At 36.9% G+C, this 22,637-nt stretch overlaps 1 protein-coding gene across 1 annotated transcript in view; it reads right to left on the bottom strand.

The window, feature by feature from the left end:
* Positions 1-22,637, bottom strand: part of RMDN2 (regulator of microtubule dynamics 2) — a 54,713-nt gene that overhangs the window by 22,810 nt on the left and 9,266 nt on the right. The window contains exons 3-7 of the mRNA XM_052649341.1: positions 18,672-18,846; positions 16,859-16,961; positions 14,742-14,802; positions 8,376-8,451; positions 6,055-6,132 (exon numbers count right to left, since the gene is read on the bottom strand). Coding sequence (XP_052505301.1) covers positions 6,055-6,132; positions 8,376-8,451; positions 14,742-14,802; positions 16,859-16,961; positions 18,672-18,846 — 493 coding nt within the window. The remainder of the gene's footprint in view (positions 1-6,054; positions 6,133-8,375; positions 8,452-14,741; positions 14,803-16,858; positions 16,962-18,671; positions 18,847-22,637) is intronic.

Here is a 22,637-nt window from a genome sequence, read left to right as displayed (position 1 = left end):
ATTTCGGTATTGACTATCTGGTGATGTCCATGTGTAGAGTCTTCTCTTGTGTTGTTGGAAGGTGTCTGCTATGACCAGTTTGATCTATTGGCAAAACTCTGTTGGCCTTTGCCCTTCTTCATTTTGTACTCCAAGGCCAAATTTGCCTATTACTCCAGGTATCTCTTGACTTCCTACTTTTGCATTCCTGTCCCCTATAATGAAAGGACATCTTTTTTGGGTGTTCTAGAAGGTCTTATAGGTCTTCATAGAACCGTTCAACTTCAGCTTCTTCAGCATTACTAGTTAGGGCATAGACTTGGATTACTGTGATATTGAATGGTTTGCCTTGGAAATGAATAGAGATCATTCTGTTCTATTCTCATCATGAATCAAGGTAAATTGGAAGTGGTCAAGCAGCAGACGGCAAGAGTGAACATCAACATTTTAGGAATCAGTGAACTAAAATGGACTGGAATGGCGAATTTAATTCAGATGACCATTATATCTACTACTGTGGGCAAGAATCCCTTAGAAGAAATGGAGTAGCCCTCACAGTCAACAAAAGAGTCCGAAATGCATACAATACAATATATATAAATATACATCCATGTTATATACACTAGAAATATAACCTTTATGGTATTAGTATCTTGCCTTCCTTTTTCATAACTCTAACAAACCATGAGCTCGAAAAGCACTGGTTACCAAACCAATCTAAAATACTCTTAAGCAGGCTTGTGTCCAAAGAAAGGGGTTGGGGGTGGGGAATGATGCTGATTCTGTTTGTTCACGTGATTCTTGATTGTGAGATGGTGAATAGTATTTCCTTGTATAGAATACAGTAGCTACAGGACTCTGCCTTTGCCATGTTCCCAACCTGACCAGAATGCAGCAGCTCAGAAACGTAAACAGGCCAAGGTTCCTCAATCCAGAAGGAGTGTGCCATGAGGGCCCGGTGTGTGTATTTATAATTCAGGGGAATTTTTTAAAAAGCAACAACCACCAAAATTAAATCTCATATTGTCATTTGTTTTTTGCTTTCTTTTTAAATTTTTTCACTTTTAACGAATATGAATAGTAAATATATAATATAAAAGATTAAAGGGATTCAGAAATGAGTACTTAAAAGGGGAACTATGCTTTCCACAACCCCATCAAATGTCTTCCTTCTCAATGCCATTTTCAAGGGTTCTAGGTAGCCATTGTTTTGTTGTTGTTCAGTTGCCCAGTTGTGTCCAGCTCTTTGCGACCCTATGGAATGCAGCATGCTAGCCCTCTGAGGTAGCCATTCAGTTCAGTTCAGTTCAGTCACTCAGTCGTGTCTGACTCTTTGCAACCCCATGGTCTGCAGCACACCAGGCCTCCCTGTCCATCACCAACTCCCGGAGTTTACTCAAACTCACGTCCATTGAGTCAGTAATGCCATCCAGCCATCTCATCCCCTGTCAGCCCCTTCTCTTCCTGCCTCCAATCTTCCCAGCATCAGGGTCTTTTCAAAGAGTCAGTTCTTTGCAGTAGGTGGCCAAAGTATTGGAGTTTCAGCTTCAGCATCAGTCCTTCCAAAGAATATTCAGGACTGACTTCCTTTAAGAAGGTAGCCATTAACCCCTATTTAAAAAAACTATTCTATAAATATTTTATAATAACTTCAAATGGACTGTAACCTTTAAGAAGTGTGAATTACTGTGTTGTACACCTGAAACTTACATAATATTGTACATCAACTATAGCTCAGTTAAAAAGAAAAGAGGTACTAACTATTGATATTATGTAACTATTAACATCGGAGAAGGCAATGGCACCCCACTCCAATACTCTTGCCTGGAAAATCCCATGGATGGAGGAGCCTGATAGGCTGCAGTCTATGGGGTTGCTAAGGGTTGGACATGACTGAGTGAATTTATTTTCACTTTTCACGTTCATGCATTGGAGAAGGAAATGGCAACCCACTCCAGTGTTCTTGCCTATAGAATCCCAGGGACGGGGGAGCCTGGTGGGCTGCCGTCTATGAGGTCGCACAGAGTTGGACACGACTGAAGCGACTTAGCAGCAGCAGCAGCAGCAGCAGCAATTAACTTATGTAAGCTATAAGGATACACCATATAGCACAGGGAATATAACCAACATTTTATGATAACTTTAAATGTAGTATCATCTATATAAGCGGCTTCCCAGGTGGCCCTGGTGGTAAAGAACTTGTCTACCAATGCAAGAGACGTAAGAGACTCTGGTTAAATCCCTGGGTCAGGAAGATCCCCTGGAGGAGGGCATGACAACCCACTCCAGTATTCTTGCCTGGGAAATCCTATGGACAGAAGATCCTGGTGGGCCACAGTCCCTGGCGTCACAAGGAGTCTGACATGAACCAACTGAACACACACGCACAATCTGTAAAAACTACATTCACCACGTTCTACACCTGAAACTAAGATGATAACCATAAGTCAACCATACTTCAAAAAGAATACTGCTGCTGCTATGTCGCTTCAGTCGTGTCTGACTCTGTGCGACCCCAGAGACGGCAGCCCACCAGGCTCCCCTGTCCCTGGGATTCTCCAGAGTCAGTATCCCCCCAAAATTATCCTCTGGCTTTTCTACATAATGTTACTTTATTGCTATGCTTATTTTTTCTTTTTTGAACTAGAAAAAGAAGATATCTTGTTCATCTCCTTCTTTGACTTGTTTTCTCTTAACATTATAGGTTTTAAGAGTTCATCTAGAGTAACTGAAGTTCAGTCATTTAAACAGCTCTGAGACATCCATCATTTAAACATATATCAGTGATTTTTCATCCACTCTTTTTTTCAGTGGACATTTGGGCCTCTTTCCATTTTTTTGCTCTTAGAAACAAGGCTGCTACAGCCGTTCTTATATATCCTTCTAATGCACATTTGCAAGAGTTTCTATAGGGTAGGTACCAGTGTCATACAGTAAACAAACAATCAAATTCAAGAGATAATACCCAATTGTTTCTAAGATGGTTACATCGATTTGTACTCCCACAACAATGTAAGAATTTCTGTTATTCCATATTTTTGAAACATCTCATATTAATAATTTAAACTTGTATCAAATGGGAATAAAATGGCATCTCCTTATTTAATGATCATTTCCTATTATTTCTAATTCAAGATTTATGGTTTTTAAGCTGTTTTGTTTCTGAATTTCTAATACTGATATAATTGCTTTATGATCAGAAAATCCATATGATATCAATTCTGACTTGCTTCATGATCTCATGTATGGTCAATTTTGTAAACATTCTGCGTATGCTTGAAAAAATGTATGGTCTCTTTGGCTAGCTACATGTTTTCAACTATGTTTATTAGATCAAAATTATTAAATGTGAGGCTCCAATCAATGTTTTAGATACTTACTAGCACTTTTTTGTCTCTTGTTCTTATTATCAAAGGAGGGGGTGAAAATCCACCACTATGTAGTATCCTTGCTTCCTTTCTGTGTCTTTTGATCTCCCCTTCATATTTTGTCTGTTCCTCTGTGCTGCTTCCTGGCAACGCTTTCAGATTTATTCTGCTGCTGCTGCTGCTAAGTCGCTTCAGTCGTGTCTGACTCTGCGCGACCCCGTAGACGGCAGCCCACCAGGCTCCCCCGTCCCTGGGATCCTCCAGGCAAGAACACTGGAGTGGGTTGCCATTTCCTTCTCCAATGCATGAAAGTGAAAAGTGAAAGTGAAGTCGCTCAGTCGTGTCCGACTCTTCGTGACCCCATGGACTACAGCCCACCAGGCTCCTCCATCCATGGGATTTTCCAGGCAAGAGTACTGGACTGGGGTGCCATTGCCTTCTCCATCACATTTATCCTACAGGTCGTTAATTCTCTCTTTAGCAGTGCCTATCTACTACTAAATCCTTCCACTGAATTTTCTTTTAATCACAAATAATATACTTCTTTTTAAAATCTATTTTTAATTGGAGGATAATTGCTTTACAATGTTGTATTGGTTATTGCTGTACAATAGTGCGGATCAGCCATATGTATACATGTATCCACTCCCTCTTGAACCTCCCTCCCACCCCTCTGGCTGTCACAGAGCACTGGGTTGAGCTGCCTGTGTTATACAGCAATTTCCCACTAGCTCTCTATTTTACATATGGCAATGTATATTAAAAACTGTATATACAGTTGTATATAAAAATGTTATATGCAAAAATATACATTAAAATTGTTTCTTTTTTTTCATATCTACCTGATCATTTTTGTAGTCTCATGTTCTTTATCCATTTTCCCCTGATTCATTTTATTTTTAGGAACACATTATATGGGGCTTCCCTGGTAGCTCAGCTGGTAAACAATCCGCCTGCAATGCAGGAGACCCCGGTTTGACTCCTGGGTTGGGAAGATCCTCTGGAGAAAGGGTAGGCTACCCACTCCAGTATTCTTGGGCTTCCCTGGTGGCTCAGATGGTAAGGAATCCACCTGCAATGTGAGAGACCTGGGTCCGATCCCTGGGTTGGGAAGATCCCCTGGAGAAGGGAATAGCTACTCACTCTAGTATTTTTGATATACCTAGATCTATCAGAAATTGTTCTATCTTTTTCATATCGATCTGATCATTTTTGTAGTCTCATGCTCCTTATCCATTTTCCCCTAATTCATTTTATTTTTAGGAACACAATACGTAGATAGCTGTTTAAAACTCTGTTTAATACTCTGTATTCCATGTTTGCAAAATCTGAAGTCCTTTCAGATGTACTTCTATTCTTTCTGTTTGTTTGTTCTACTGACTTCCATTTATGATGTTTCCTTGTATGTATTCTGTTATTTTTGACTATGATATGAGCTCAACTCTGTAAGAATGTTCTAAGGCTTGTGTGTGAAGGTACAATCCTCCAGGGAGGATTAGCATCAGCTTCTGCCATTTGCCTATGGCATGAAGATCAGGTTCCATTTGGAATTAAATTTTCCTTCTTGGGTTTTTGTTTTTTTTTTAAGCCTAATCCAATAGTGTACATTCTAGGTCCAGGCTCCTATGAGTCTGGGTCAACAATTTTTAAATCAGGGGAGTTCCTTACCGTCGTGATACTATTTTTTAAAAAATATTTAAAGCTGGCATAATAAAACTGCTTACTCATAAAAGGATGAAATGTGATAAGAAATATAAAGTATAAAATACACACGTGACATACACAGCAGGTGCTCATTAAAAGTAAAACCTCCTGCTTTATCTCTAATCCTCTATAAGCCACAATTAAAAAAAGCTTCATCTTCTGCCTACCCCAGTTTTCTCATTCAGAAATAACATTTCTCTTTGGGGCAATTTTTCATGCAGCTGTTAAGATACACTTTCACATTCTGTTAACTTTCTGTAAATGAGTGTCATTTAACACACTGGGTCTCAGACTTACCAGCTGCTTTTATTTATTTCTATACATCTTAGGTCCCCATCTAAATTAAGTTCCTTGACAATAAGGATGGTTTTTTATTTACCTTCTGGCCAGTGAGCACATAATTTATGCTCAGTAAACTCGGATAAATGAAAAAATCCTCTCACAAAACAGAGAGCAGTGCATCAATCTAGGGTACACGGGTGTAGGTGGCTGATCACCACCTGAGAAAAGATACATCAAGGGAAACACTGTGACTACTTCTAGGGAAAAGGGAAAGGCGGTAAAGGAAAAGGACATATACATCGATAAAATCAAACAGCGTACGTGGCCCTTCCGACTGGCTCAGCAGTAAAGAATCCGCCAGCAATGCAGGTGATTCAGGAGATGTGGGTTCAATTCCTGAGTCAGGAAGATCTCCTGGAGGAGGGCAAGGCAACCCACTCCAGTATTCTTGCCTTGAGAATCCCATGGACAGAGGACCCTGATGGACTACAGGGCGTGGTGTCACGAAGAGCCAGACGCAAATAAAGCAACTGACCATATTGTATGGTAATGCAACATATATTGATATAATATGTTAAATTTATAAACTCATAAAATATGCACTGATTTCACAATTTTCTCTATAGCAGGCACTAGGTAAAACAAGAGTAAGCCACTGAACATCTATCATATAATCATAATATATTCAAGTAAGATTTATAGATAGAAGCATTCAACTTACAGAATAACAGTATCTTCCCTTGAGGTAATACAAAAAGGGTTCTTCAGGTAAAAATTCGATTGCTTTATCTAGATGTTCCTGAAAGACAATTCAAAAGAAAATGTCATCTCCCAAGTTTCAGGCAGTGGTGAATGGAACTCTGCCTAGCAATTTCAAAGGGACTTTATGATATTGTTTCTTCCTTCTCTTTATCATTAATACAATTAAGCTTATCAATAATCCAGTCATCAAAATGCTCACAACTAGAAGTATGATTATGATTTAATAAGGCTACAGAGGATGTCATTTTAAAAAGAGAAAACATCCAAGTCGCATTTTTGTCTGCCCATGACTTGCTACCTCATACTTCCTGATTGTCAAATGATGTGGGTACAATGGAGAAAAAGAAGGGCAGAACCAGGTGATAGAGGAATCTACCCACCTGACATTGTCAAATGGTTATAGGGAGCTGGAAAACAAAGAACTCTTTGCCCATCCTTACAATTATTGACCCCGAGGGGCTATTTACTGAGTGACTATAACTGTTTATTGTTGCTGTTCAGTTGCTAAGTCATATCTATGCTTTGTGGCCCCATGGACTATAGCATGCCGGGCTCCTCTGTCCTACATTGTCTCCTGGAGTTTGCTCAAATTCATGTCCACTGAGTTAGAGATGCTATCTAACCAACTCATCCTGGGCTGCCCTCTTCTCCTTTTGCCTTCAATCTTGCCAGGCATCAGAGGCTTTTCCAATGAGTTAATTCTTTGCATCAGGTAGCCAAAGTACTGGAGCTTCAGCTCCAGCATCAGCCCTTCCAGTGAATATTCAGGTTTGATCTCATTTAGGATTGACTGGTTGGATCTCCTTGCAGTCCAAGAGACTCTCAAGAGTCTTCTCCAACACCGCAATTCAAAAGTATCAATTCTTCAGCACTCAGCCTTCTTTATGGTCCAACTCTCACAACCACACATGACTACTGGAAAAACCATAGCTTTGCCTTTACAGACCTTTGCTGGCAGTGTGGCGTCTGCTTTTTAATATGCTGTCTAGGTTTGTCTTAGCTTTTCTTCCAAGCAGCAAGCATCTTTTCATTTCACGGCTGCAGTCACCATCTGCAGTGAGCCCATTTAGAGCCCATCTGCATTTAGAGCCCAAGAAAATAAAACCTGTCACTGTTTCCACTTTTTCCCCATCTATTTGCCATGAAGTAATGAGATTGGGTGCCATGATCTTAGTTTTTTGAATGGTGAGTTTCAAGCCAGCTTTTTCACTCTCCTCTTTCACCCTTATCAAGAGGCTCTTTAGAGTCTCTTCACTTTCATTGGAGCAGTATCATCATATCAGAGCTTGTAGATATTTGTCCCAGAAATCTTGATTCCAGCTGGTGAGTCAATCAGTCCAGTATTTCACATGATGTACTTTACAAAGAAGTTAAATAACCAGGGTGACAATATACAGTCTTGAGGTACTCCTTTCCCAATTTTGAACCAGTCAGTTGTTCCATGTCTAATTCTAACTGTTGCTTCTTGACCCACGAACAGGCGCTTCTTAGGAGACAGGTAAGGTGGTCTGGTACTCCCATCTCTTTGAAAATTTTCCAGTTGCTGAACCACACAGTCAAAGGCTTTAGCATAGTCAATGGAGCAGAAGTAGATATTTTTCTGGATCTCCCTTGCTTTCTCCATGACGTAACAAACATTGGCAATTTGGTCTCTAGTTCCTCTGCCTCTTTGAAATCCAGCTTGTACATCTGGAAGTTCTCGGTTCATGTACTGCTGAAGCCTAAATTGAAGGAGTCTAAACATAACTTTGCTAGCATGTGAGTGCAATTGTATGGTAGCTTGAACATTCTTTGCCATTGCACTTCTTGGATTGGAATGAAAATTGATCTTTTCCAGTCCGGTAACCACTGTGACTAAAACTACAGGCACATTATAAATAATGAGTATGTTCAGTACTCATTTTACTCATCCATTATGGCAAATTTAAGCCCTCCATTGAATTCTACTCCTCCTAACAAATTAATTTGTAGAAAATGTTAATGAATTAATTCCAGCCATGTTTATGATGTAGGTGAACTCACGACCAAAAGGCTAAGACTCTGTCTTTAGAAAAACAATACTCATTTACTGTGTGACTTCTTTCAGGTTCTATAATAATAATAATAATTTTTAATCAACCAAAGAGCTTGATTCTTTTTGGCATAGTACTTTTAAAGACTGACATTTCATTTAAGTAAAAAAGATGAAGTCCTAGAGATAAATTGGTTGAATAATTTGATTTATACTTGTTAATGGAACATTACAAGCTACATTAAAACGTTTTTAATATCAAGAAATACCTTGAAGCGATATCCGTAGTTAATTTTGTTTTGTAAGCCCTCAAACTCAGATACATAGCCACACAAAACTGCATACCTGAAAAGGATAAAAACAGTGGACACTGGGTAAGTTTTTAATGAAATATCATGAAATTTAACATTTAAAAAACATATCTAAACTATTCATTAATATTTAACAAAAGTATTCATATAGATGCAAGGACCCTAAAAATAATAAATACTTGACATAAACATGAGGCCAGTTTCCTCATCTATAACTGGGGATACTAATACCTTATATCTTGTATATATGCTGTGAGATAAAATATCTAAAATGTAATTGCTTAGAATAGTGCCTGGCATGAGTGAGTTTCATGAAAGATGAGATGCTGCTATCACAATCACCAACATCAAAGTCACTAAGAGACTCTCAGGAAAGTCTAATCAAATTAAAAGTATTAAACTGAAAAATATACTGCATCAACAGATTCCTGTTTCTTTTTCGTAAAATAAAAAGGTCATGGTTCCCTTTAATGTCATTTGAAAATTAAAATAAATATCATCACTAAAAACAAAAACCAATAAAAAATTTTTTTAAATACTAAAATCAAAGATAATTTTAGACGATGTTTTTTCAAAAATTCCCCAGGCCCTTCAATCCTTCGCTGGAAACACACTACTACAATATTGCATCTCATGAATTCTTTACCTTTTTTCCATTAGGAATATAAAATTTACATCAGTGCAACCATGAAATTAAAAGACGCTTACTCCTTGGAAGAGAAGTTATGACCAACCTAGATAGTATATTCAAAAGCAGAGATATTACTTTGCCGACTAAGGTCCGTCTAGTCAAGGCTATGGTTTTTCCTGTGGTCATGCATGGATGTGACAGTTGGACTGTGAAGAAGGCTGAGCACCGAAGAATTGATGCTTTTGAACTGTGGTGTTGGAGAAAACTCTTGAGAATCCCTTGGACTGCGAGGAGATGCAACCAGTCCATTCTGAAGGAGATCAACCCTGGGATTTCTTTGGAAGGAATGATGCTAAAGCTGAAACTCCAGTACTTTGGCCACCTCATGCGAAGAGTTGACTCATTGGAAAAGACTCTGATGCTGGGAGGGATTGGGGGCAGGAGGAGAGGGGGACAACCGAGGATGAGATGGCTAGATGGCATCATGGACTTGATGGACGTGAGTCTGAGTGAACTCCGGGAGTTGGTGATGGACAGGGAGGCCTGGCGTGCTGCGATTCATGGGGTCGCAAAGAGTTGGACACGACTGAGCAACTAAACTGAACCGAACTGAATTACTTGACTATAAATTGGATACAATATTTGTTCAGCAAACTGCTTCCTCTAAAAATTGGGCATATATTACTTTTTATATTCAGACTATTTCTGTACAAAAGTATTTAGAGTTTTTCTGTCTGAGGCTGTATATTGTCACCCTGCTTATTTAACTTATATGCAAATATCAGTATTTCAAAAGTAGGTCCTAATTTTCTCTTGCATTGTCATAACTGAAGAGGAAAATGCAATTTTGGGTGTTATTTATCTTGATTGTTTCTGTGGATACACATATGAACGTTCAAATAAGAAGTTAAAGAGAAAAATTTTCTTAATTTGGAATACTCAGCCCATTCCTGGACACAGAAGATCACACAATTCACAAAAACTTCTGCACAATCAATAAAATGACCCCTTTTCAGTTATAACTTTTTTGACCTCTTAATTTTCATTAGAAAATCAATAATCTCCTAACAGTAAAAGCAAGAGTTACGACAAAAGCAACCTATTAAAGGTGAGCCGAGAACTTACCTATATTAGGAGATACTACTTAAATTACTATATTTAAGTACTACCTTAAATTACGATAATACATTTATCATAACTGTTGTTGTTTAGTCACTCAGCCATGCCTGACTCTTTTGTGACCCCATGGCTCCTCTGTCCATGGGATTTCCCAGGCAAGAACGCTGGAGTGGGTTACCATTTCCTTCTCCAGGGGATCTTCCCAACCCAGGGATTGAACCTGAATCTCCTGCGTTGGCAGGCACATTCTTCACCACTAAGCCACCTGGGAAGCCCATCACAACTGTAGCAATATTGATACAAAATATTGAAAAATTTTATAATGAACCAATATTAATACATTATTGTTAACTACGCTCATGCTTCCTTCTAATTTCCATCTGTTTTTCCCTCATGTCCTTAAGTTCTGACATTTTTCTCTCCACCCCTCCTTTCATATTTATCCCTGTTAATTCATATCTTTTTTAGTATTTCTTTCCCATGTGAAAATCTTTTAATTACTCCTGTCATCCATTATCCATCCTGTTTCTCCTAATTTTGTGCCAGTTGCAACCTTTATAAGAATACCTTCCATATCTTCACCCACTGAAAAAATGACTGAACACACTAGTGTCTAAGATTCAGATCTGGAATGATAGAATAATGATATTGTCAACAGATATTCTGTTCAATAATTGAGGCTCAAACCATTCTCACAGCACAGGTAACCCAGAATCTTGCCTGTATTTTAACATCATCTCCAAGAAGATTACAGGTGAACTTGTCTTCATGCTTTCCTTAAATCCAGATAATTAGCTTAATTTCTCTACTCTATCCACTAGCAAAGAAAAAACAGATCATGTCACATTTTTAGAAAAATCTATGTTGGATCTACTTGAACTTCATCATTCACAGAAAACCCAACCAACTATTTGTGCTGGAGTCAAAGGAAAAGATTTGATGTTCACTGATCTATAGTGGTGGAATAAATCTTCTGTTTTATGAAAAATCAAAAAAGCTTATGTACATCTGATCTAGCTTTTACAGAGTTCTTTCAGCACATTCTTTACAAGTTACTCTAACTGAAGGGGAAAAAAAGGAAAAAACACGACTTATGAAAACCATAATATGAAATATGTGCATTTTCCCTTATAAATAATCTGTCACCAGAGTCTTACTTTTCTTTAAGTCTGTTTCTTTAAAGTCTAAAGTATTATTTATCTTCTTACAAACCATAAATTCAAAGTTCACCTGGCCACTTTTCCCAAAAGAATCATCATTTCTTTTCTGGCAATCAATCTCACCTATATCTACATGTATGTGGTATATGGGTTGTTCTTTTTGATACTGTTTGTCTTGAAAAATGTAGTTTAAAATTTTACTTTGTAAACTCTTAGGTTGATGGGAACAAGTAAGAAACTATATACAATGTGGTCTATGACCTCCATCTAGAGGTTGTTCTAACTACATTTGCTTTAACAAAAATTCTGTATTTTGTTTTCATCTATAGCAAATGTTTCAATAATTCTCAAGCAGCCCTGTCTCAACAACTAGTAAGCAACTATTAAATCAACTCCAAGCACTTTTGATTTAGTACCAATGCTATTTATGCTGTGAAAAAGCAGAGGAAGAGTAATGTAAAAGATGAAATACTGAGTATATACAAATATAAGATCTGGCTTTTATTTTCCCCACTTATTGTGTGACCCTTGGTTACTAATTACAACACTACACGACACACACATATACCAGCCCCCACACACAAACACCATCCACACAGACTGCCTTGCTCACACTTGCCATAAAATGGAAACATGTTGTTCTGCGAAACACATGCATGTGGATATAATTTGTGAACAGTAGAGCACAATGAATATGTAAGACATTATTTATAACTAAGGTCAGGCCTGATTAGCTAACAAACTGCGAATCCACTGGTAATTTTGCTGTCTTGATTCGAGAGGTATTTTAGACCGGTACAACAAAAACAACAGAATTTTACAGAAAGCTTATGTAGCTTTAAAGTCACAAGGCAATTTAACTTGGAAAATACAAAGATGAAAAACAAGTTTTTAAATAACATTTGTTTTTCAATTATTCCCTTGATATCAATCCTTTATGAAATTATTTCTAATGATTGCTCTTTTATTTCAAATTGAAGGCTTATAAACCATCACAGCACCCTGTAAACCGTGAGTCAACAAACTTATGCTTCAGGGTTAGGTGGTAAACATTTTAGGTTGTGGGATCAGAGAGTCTGTTACAACTATTCAACATCATTGCTATGCACAAATGCACAGGGATGGCTGTGTTCCAATCAAATTTTACTTACAAAAGCAGGCAGTTGCATTTGGCCTGGTGGCCATGGTTTGTCATTTATGCTGAATGAATGAGAAAAAGTCTTAACAAATTGAGGAAAATTCCAGCAGAATAAGACATTTTCATGATATTTTATTACAATTGACTATGGAATCAGTCAACCTAAATTTCACCCATTGCTTCTCAAATCAAAGTTTTAATTTTTCTTTCCCATCAGCCTAAACCTCTATTACTATATTTAACTGAATGAGGATTCTTAAATCTAGGAGGTACATCATAATAAATTCTAAAAATTAAGATAAAATTGACTTTTGAATTCATTAAATTTTATTAACTGACCAGATTTTAAATGTTTTTTAATTTAAATGTTTTTTACTGAATAAAAAATAACGTGAACCACAAATGGATCAGTGCTCTGTGTGTTTCTGTGTGCATATGGACCAGATTTCCCGCATGGTCAAATATCATGGTTATAAATAAGGTAGTTGTGTGCCAGCTAAGTCGCTTTAGTCTTGTTCATCTCTTTGTGACCCCATGGGCTGTAGCCTGCCAGGCTCTTTTGTCTGTGGGGATTCTCCAGGCAAGAATACTGGAGTGAATCACCTCCAGGGCATGGACAGAGGAGCCTGGTGGGCTACAATCCATAGGGTGGCAAAGAGTTGGCCATGACTGAAGCGACTTTGCACACAGACACACACACAACAAAAGTGAAAATAGATGAACAAAGGAGAAGTAGCCAGATTAGTGGAAGACAAGCTGGGAAATACGCTAAGGAAGAGTTAAGCATCATCTGTCCTCACACAGTGAATTTTAAAGTGTTTATGATGCCTTCAGGGAAGATTCAGGATTGTTCTTGTATGGAAATTTGGAAGTTCACACTGATAAGTGTCCTCAAGTTGAGGATTAACATCAAACGTACCTTTCGTAATGTGATTCTTCACTGACACAGATGCATGTATGGGAGGAGGGCTTCCCTGGTGGTCTAGACAGTAAAGAATCCACCCCCAGTGCGGGAGACCTAGGTTCAATCCCTGGGTTGGGAAGATGTTCTGGAGGAGGGCATGGCAACCCACTCTAGTATTCTTGCCTGGAGAATCCCCATGGACAGAGGAGCCTGGTGGGCTACAATCCATGGGGTTGCAAAGAGTCAGACATGACTGAGCGAATAAGCACACACAGCACATAGGAAAAGGCAGAGGACACCAGAGAAAGAGGAAGCTGTCTAAGAGAAGGCAAAGAATTCTCTGTAGCAGAAGAGAGCTGCAAATAGAATTGCTTAGGGTACCTGGAGTCTTGTCCCACCTTCTCATGGGAGAGGGAATAGGGTAGGCTTGTATCTCATTTTAAGCCATGTGATGGCAGCTTCAAAAGATTTGCTCTTATTTTGGTATGTCCCTTAGAGTCTGTCCTTTAGTGTTTGGGGCACATAAAAAATGTTCTGATTCCTGCCCAGGGAATTTTAAAATGAGAGTTTGTGAGTGGTGCTCCCCCTGCTGGTAGCAATATAAAGAAACAGGTCTGCTTTGAGAAAATGAATTGCAATTTTGAGTTGGAGGAAATACGAATTTCCTGGAGAATAAACGTGAACCTGCAGGAAAAAAGCCATTTTAAGAGAGATTTTGCCTAAAGCATCTCTGAATAATAAAATAATCCCAAAGAGGTGTGGATTTCTGAAAACCTAGGTCTGAGAGAAGGGTCATAGATAAATTTATTACTAGCACCTAACATATCTATATTGCTGGGGAAAAAAAATAATTAAGGAACTGAGAAATGTTGCAAAAATGCAACTGTGAGTAAAATGAAATATTAATTAAAAACAATATATTTATTCTTGTGTTTTATAATTCTAAATATACAAAGGATCCAAAACAAAACAATACTCTCAAGAATAAATTTCTTGTCCCAAGGATACCCACCTACAACCATCCAACTAATTAAATTTCCTTTGTCTGAGTTTTCTTATATTAGAAATGGCTTTTCTTTCACTTATGGAGTGTGTATACCTTGTCATCAAGGTATAATGGCTGATGTGCTTTTATTCTTTGAAGCATTCCCCCTACATTTAGAAACATGGCTTCATTTTAGCATTTGTTTCCAAGCAAAATCTTTTACAAATATAATTTAATTAGAATTTATCATATTCAAAGTTATTGGACTTGGTAGATTCAGTTATGAAATATTCAATGAAAGTTTATCTTAAAAACATTTAAAATATACATACTGAAAAATACATGAGAATAAACAGAACAATTATTGCATAAATTTTATGTACTCACCATAGATGACAATATCCATTCTTGGGTGCTCTCATAATAGCTTTTTCACCTAATGTCTTTCCTGAAAGATAAATGTACTTACAGTTTGGTACCTTCATGTGAGTTGGTAGGAGGTAAATTATTGAATTAAGCCAGTAGTTCCCAACAGTATGGTCCTAATACCATAAGTCATTACCTAGAATCTTGTTATAAAAGCAAATTTGGGGCCACATAGAAGACTTACTCGATCATAACCTCTGAGACAGCTATCTGCATTAACTGGCCTTTAGTGGGTTAATGGCCTTTATTTCTGATACAAATTCAAGTGTAGACTCATTGGACTAAGTGATTTAACCAAATGCAAAAGTCATTCGATCATTATTAATACATACTGCTTTATAATTAACTCAACCAACATTTACTGAGTACTTTCTAAATGTCATATTGTGTGAGCCCCTGGGAATAAAAAGTCAAATAAAACACAATTCTTGACCTCTAAGAATTCATTGTTCAGTAGGCAGCAGGTACATAAACCAAGAAATTATGTATAAAGATAAAGGTTAAAAAGAGCATAGCAGAGAATGGAGAGAGCAACTCAATCTAAAGGAGTAAGGGAAAGTGTCCCAGAGAAGCTCTTATCTAACCATTCATGATAGTGAACACACTCAGTGCATAAATAATTCCCCTAAATAATTTTACTTCATTTTAGAATAACTTTTAATAATCTGTTAATTTCTGGATAGAGGTTTGTCTAAACCACATTCTCAAAATCTTTCTCAAAAAGCCGCTGTTTTATTTCATACACTCTCCTTTTCTCTGCTCTTTTTCTTTTGCTTGAAGAGCAATGATGCAATCCAATGATTTGAAAAATGCTCTTCTAAATAAGTAGTTTAGATAATCTTTACAAATAAAGATCTTTTATTCTTAAATCATTCTCCTATTTGTTAAGGTGGTATTCTATAGCTCTCTCCATTAAGAGAACTATGCAGTGTAGAAATCTACACAAACTGGAAAAAAATTAAAAAGCAGTCTCTTAAAACGACAACTGATATTACATTGTGGGCATATATTAGAAGAGTTAATAATTTGATAATGAGTGCTTGAAAAACATAAATATTTTTAATGTATAAACATTAAAACTACATCAACATCTTACCTACATTACCAAGTGAACAAAAATAGCTTTGAGGGCACTGCCTAAAATAGAGGTGATTCCATCGCTCTGAGAATATAAAAGGGAGCCAGGTAGTATATATACTGGTTTTGTACCCTCACTGATGCAGCTTCAGCCTGAAAAGAAACCTATTTCCCCTAAAAAAATTTTTGTTTTGTGGTCTATTTGTGTCCATCATTTAATCTTGAAAGTTACAAATATGTTCTTTTTGATATGATTCATATTTGATTTGCAAGACAAGTGTGATCAGTCATAGGACTTCAACAGATGTACTGCAAAAATGGGACACCACAGTTAGCAGGTTAGGAAAGAATTTTATACTCTCCAGGGATCCAATCTTCCCTCCACATAACAAGTTCAAATATACTGTCAGGAGGAGCAAGAGTCAGCAAACTCTTCCTCCTTCATACTGAGTGCCCATGCCCTTCAGCTCCAGTCTCCAATTTCCTGGCTTCTCTGCCAGGCACTTATTACCTGCGCACTGAATTACAATTGCCTGTCTCTGTACTGATCTTGTCAGATCATTTAGCATTCTGGCTGTTATTCTTTTGTTGTTACTTTAGAAAACAGGATGATATAATGAACAATCATGGACTCATCACTCTGCTTAAACAATTGTCAACTCAAGGCTTACCTTGTTTTACTGAGATGAATTTTGAAAAAACATTAAAGTCTGAGTAGTTATTTCTTTGTGGTACCTGGAGTTCTATGTTATAGGAAGTAAGAAGGGTTATTTTAATTTTGGTGAAAGACTACTATTATTATTACTTCTCAAATTATTACCACTTAATGTATCATCTTTCTACGATTTTATAAATTTTGAAAGCTGGAATTTGAGTTTTTCAGTTGCCTATTCTAATATACTCAAATATTTTTAAAGACCATATACTTTTATCTAAAAATTCATTTGTGGTTTACTATAATAATGATTACTACCTGAGAATAATATTCACAAAATACTTACCAATATTAGCATAATGCTTCTTTTCTTGTGTATTTGTAGATAGCTCATACATGTCTCCATAAGCACGAGCAAACCGCCAAATAAACTCTATTTCATCTCTAAACTGAACACACAGAACTGCCCATTAGATAAACTTAGTAATGTGACTAAACTACTGCAACCTTTTAAAAAAATTAGGTAGGTAAACTGGTACTTAGAAATGACTGCATTCATGTGCATATCACACTTTAAATTCAAATATTCATGGCTATAAAGTGTGATCTAGTGTAGTGTTACATTTGGGTCTTAGAAACCAATGAATATTATGCAGACACCAGTTCCGCACCTATGAAGAAGAGAAAACTAAGTGTTAGAATTTATGAATTCTCTCTGGGTGGTAGTATCCTCTCCTTGCTTTCCTTTCTAACTTAACTACTGTCAATATGATGCCTCAATGGGCATTTCACATAATATCTGTAAGTTATTAGAGATTATATATATTCAAAAGAGCAGTCACATTTTTTTTACCTAAATTACCCAAAGAACAATGCTAGAGATTTAAAAACTTTTGAGTTCATGTATTTAGAGTTTCTAAATCCTCAAAAGTTAGCCTTAAATTTCTCATGGGAAAGAAGATTTATTGATCTTTGTGATATTGCAAAATCCTTTTTTCCCCTTTGGTGGTGGTGGTGGTGGTGGTGGTGGGAAGGATGAGCTTTGTCAATTTAGTCCAACATTAAACACTGAAAAATGACTACTAGTAGAAACACAGTGAGATACTAATGGCTGGTACATTAATAACTGAAAGATAGTGAGCTTAAAGTGTAGCTTTTCCTCCCTCGAGAAGCAGTACATCTTGCCCTTTATCTGTTATAAAATATTTAAGAAATATATCAAATTGATAAAATCAATGTCAATCTGTATAATCAACCAGATCTCTGGTTCTCATTTTTATGACCTTTGAGCCTAATAAACCCTTTGTTGTTGTTGTGTCTGACTCCAAGTTGAGACCAACCCTTTGCTACTCCATGGGACTGCAGCACGCCAGGTTCCTCTGTTCTCTACTATCTCCAGGAGTTTGCACAAATTCATGTCCATCGTGTCGACGATGCCATCCAACCATCTCATCCTCTGTTGCCCTCTTCTCCTCCTTCCTTCAATCTTTTCCAACATCAAGGTTTTTTCCAATGAGTCAGCTTTTCCCACCAGGTGGCCAAAATACATACTGGAGCTTCAGCTTCAGCATCAGTCCTTCCAATGAATATTCAGGGTTGATTTACTTTAGGATTGACTGATTTGATCTCCTTGCTGTCTAAGGGACTCTCAAGAGTTTTCTTCACAAGTTTGAAAACATCAGTTCCTCGATGTTCAGTTTTCTTTACAGCCCAACTCTCGCATCTATACGTGACTACTGTAAAAACTATAGCTTTGGCTATATGAACTTTTGTCAGCAAAGTGATATCTCAGCTTTTTAATATGCTGTCTAGGTTTGTCATACCTTTTCTTCCAAAGAGCAAGTATCTTTCAATTTCATGGCTGCAGTCACCATCTGCAGTGATTTGTTAGCCCAAGAAAATAAAATCTGTCACTGTTTCCACTTTTTCCCCATCTATAGGCCATGAAGGGATGGGACTGAATGCCATGACCTTGGTTTTTTGAATAAACTTTTTTATTTAGTTTAAAAAATTTTTTAGTAATATTATTAAAAAAATTTACACCAGTCATTTAGCTTTTGTAAACTGTGACACAATTGCTGTGGTCATAACATGAATGGAAAAGTAAATTAAATAAAAATTAAAACTATACAAACAAGTTATTATCACATATATCTCACCTTTTCTTTGTGGTCACAAAGCAGCTCAAAACTCTCCACTTTTTTGCCCTCATTCACTCGTAAATTATCAGCCATCTGAATAAGGGCATCTAAATTTAATTCCTCCACATGAGTGTTAAACGCCTTAGGGACTGGAAAACTCTGTTCTTCGGTGTCAGTATTAGCTGTAACATACCTAAAATTGCAGAAATAATCATCAACTCTCTGGAAAGTTATACTTTAATGGCCAGAGAGATCCTTTTAAAATGCAAGTCAAGTCATTCTGCTCTTAGGCTTGAAATCCTGCCTCCTTCCACAGAGAAAGCTCATGTACTAATCCCCGGAGGAGGGCATGACAACCCACCCCAGTATTCTTGCCTGGAGAATCCCCATGGACACAGCAGCCTGTGCAGTCTGTGGGGTCACAAAGAGTCAGACACGACTGAGCGACTAATCACGTTTCCTAATAACCATCTACAAAACTGGATGAGATTTGCCTCCCACCTCAATCGACTCTCTGACCTTATCTCCCAGCTTGTTTCTCATTCAGTCAATTGCATGCTGGCTGCCCAGCTACTCCTTAAACAAACCAGGACATTCCTACATCAAGACCTTTGCTTTCTGTTCCCACTGATGGGATGGCTCTTCCTTCAGTGCTGTGCTGCACTTAGTCACTCAGTCGTGTCCAGCTCTTTGCAACCCCATGGACAGTAGCCCACCAGGCTCCTCTGTCCAAGGGGATTCTCCAGGCAAGAATACTGGAGTGGGTTAGCATGCCCTTCTCCAGGGAATCTTCCTAACCCAGGGATCAAACCCAGGTCTCCTGCACTGCAGGCGGATTCTTTACCATCTGAGCCATAACTCACACCTTCACCTCCTTCAAGTCTCTGTTGAACGTCATATCTCAATATAGCCCATCCAGATCACTTTATTTCATGTTGCAACCACTACTTCCCAACCCATGTGCATTTCCTTCACCAATCTCCCTTATCGTGCTTGACTTTTTTTTTAATTTTCTGTAGTACATACTGTCTTCTGATACATTGTGTATTCTACTAACCTACTACATGTTATTTTTGTCAGGATCTCTCCCACTAGAATGCATGCTCCCTCACAACATGATCCCTAAAACAATTCTTTGTTTTATTAACTGATGTCATCAAGTGCCTAGAACAGCACCTGACACATACGGGATACTCAATGGATACTGCTGAATGAATGATACAGAGTTGTAGGAACTCGGAGGCAGTCAGGTATATATATAAATTAAATATATATATATATTCATGTATTTATATATACATATGTATATACACACATATATTCACACACACACATATATATGTATAAATTTGTGGTTCAAGATGATGTTCTAACCCTTAGCTTAGTTGTTAAAAATTCATGCTACCTCTCACATTTCCTTTTTGGTGGCATATAATGCAAGAATTTATTTTCATTTATTCACACATTACCTTGTTCTAAAAAAGATCTTAAGGAAGTATATAAGGATATATAACACAGAAGAGAATGAATTAGAAGCGGTGGGAAAAGATAAAAACAAAGTCAAATGTGAATAAGGCCAACAAAAAAGTACATATACTTTAGATACCTATACCCTTGCTAAAAGGCACATAAATGTGATTTCACATCTTCTAATAGCTGAAGCAGTCACAGTCTCCAGCAGATACTAACAAAGAGAAAGGACGCAAGTTCTCGAGGGAAGTACACCTATTTTCAATACTGACTCAAATAAACTTTCTTCAAAGTCCTTATAAAGAAGACACTACATAAATGATACTCAACTTATGTAACAACATTATTAACGGCAACTTCATTCTTCTAATTGCTCAAACCAAAAATTTAGAATCATCCTTGACTTCTTTGTCTAACCTAAGCAACGTTCAGAAATCTCTGTTGTTTCTATCTTCAAAATATATCCAGGATCCAGCTACCTTTACCCACTACTCCCCTGGTCTAGACCACCACCAGGTTACCTGTATTAATGCAATCCTGTCATGTCTCCCTGCTTTAGTCCTTGACCATTATAGTTTATTCTCAACATAGGAGCCACAATGGTCCTCTAAAAAGCTGAATCAGATCATGTAACCCTTTGCTCAAAACCCTCCAATGGGTGACAAAAGCATAGTAAGAATGTTAAGTCCTTAGAGTTATCTATAGGGTCCTTTATAATTGAGTCCAGTACCTCTGACCTCGTCTCCTATCATTCTCCTGCTTGATCAGCACTCCAGGAATACTGGCTTCCTTCCTGCTTTAATATCTTCGTGTTTGCTGGTCTTTCTGCCTGGTATGTTCTCCACTGAGTATCTATGTTAACTTACCTCCTCACCTGTCTGACACCCTTATTCAAACATAATCTTCATATTATGGCAGATGCTATGGTTACCTACATAGTATACATTAGAACCTACAAATTGCGGGACTAACAGAGTTCAGCAAGTTGGCTGCATATAATACTAAAATATGAGTCAGTTTCATTTCTAATATATTAGCAGCAAAAGCCTAAAAAACAAAATTAAATAAAGTATTTCACTTATGATGATCTCAGAGAATGCCAGACACCCAGGAATAAACTGAATAAAACATGTAGAAATTATATGGAGAAGATATAAAAGATATATTAAAAACTGCTCATAAAAGAACCTAAATTCATGAAAAAATATATCATGTTCATGGCTACAAACAACTGATATTATAAATGAATGAATTCTCTCTAGATTACAGATTCAATGTAACTCCAATGTTATAAACCTAAGAAGAAATTTCATACAATTTAATGACATGATTCTAAAAGTTACATGAAAAGGTAAACAGCCTAGAATAGTCAAAGCACTGTTAAGAAAGAGAACAGGGAGAGAAGACTTACCTCACCAGATATTAGACCTATCTTGCAGCTACAATAATTAAAGACAGACTGCAATTGGTAAAAGGATGGATGAGTAACTGAAAACAGAACAGAGTCAAGAAACAACCTCATACACAAATGCAAAGTATGCTACAAGACAGATATGGCATGTCAGATTAGTCTTGCTCTAGCAGGTGGTTTCACAGATGCTTATTATATTGTTTATAATAGCAAACTAAGTAAATGAGTAAAAGTGGCACATGCATGGACCATTAATCAGAGTTTGCTTAAACTAAAGACAGTTTTTAGTACAATTCTATGCACCTGAGATACAGTAAGAAAATAATAACCAAAAGAAAGAAACTAGTTTAATATTAGACACTATTACTTAAACTAAAACCCACCAAACAGTACACTTTAGAAGGGTGAATTTTATGTTATACAAATAATATCTCAATACAGATGCTATTTTTATAAGAAAAAACTGAATATTCTATAGCCATTAAATCAATTAAATCAGAACTTGTATGTCTATTCTAATAGAGAGAGGGAAAACACAGAATAGCTATATAGAGAGTTCCATCAATATATGCGAAGAATTTGAATTATTCAAATTCTAAGGAATTAAAAAAGAGGAAACATTACTTACATCATTTTATGAAGCTAGTAAAACTAATGCCTAAACAAATTAAGTATAGTAAAATAAGTAATAAAAATTATAGGCCAATTTCACATATAAATTTTGACACAAAAATCCTCCAGAATATCACCCAAAAAATTTCAACACACATGAGAGAATGCATTATAACCGAATTGAGTTTATCTCATGAATTACAAGCACAGTGAACATTAGAAAATTTCTCTAGTGTAACAGATAAAATGAGGAAAACTATATGACCTTTATAGTGGTCACCAAAATTTTTTTTTCAATGAATTCAATACCATTTCAAGACAAAAGAAATACCAAACCCATAAACAAGGAACAGAACTTCTTATAATAGAATATAAACCCCAAACCATGATACAGTTCACATATAATGATGAAACTTTATAAGCATTCTCTTTAAAATCAGAAATAGAGAAGGATATCCAATATTGTTGCTTCTATTTAACAGAGCACTGCA

The sequence above is a fragment of the Budorcas taxicolor genome, chromosome 11 (genome assembly GCF_023091745.1).
Source record: "Budorcas taxicolor isolate Tak-1 chromosome 11, Takin1.1, whole genome shotgun sequence".
NCBI classification, from domain to species: Eukaryota; Metazoa; Chordata; class Mammalia; order Artiodactyla; family Bovidae; genus Budorcas; species Budorcas taxicolor.
The sequence above is the reverse complement of the archived record's forward strand: the minus strand, read 5'-3'. Positions and strand labels throughout refer to the sequence as shown.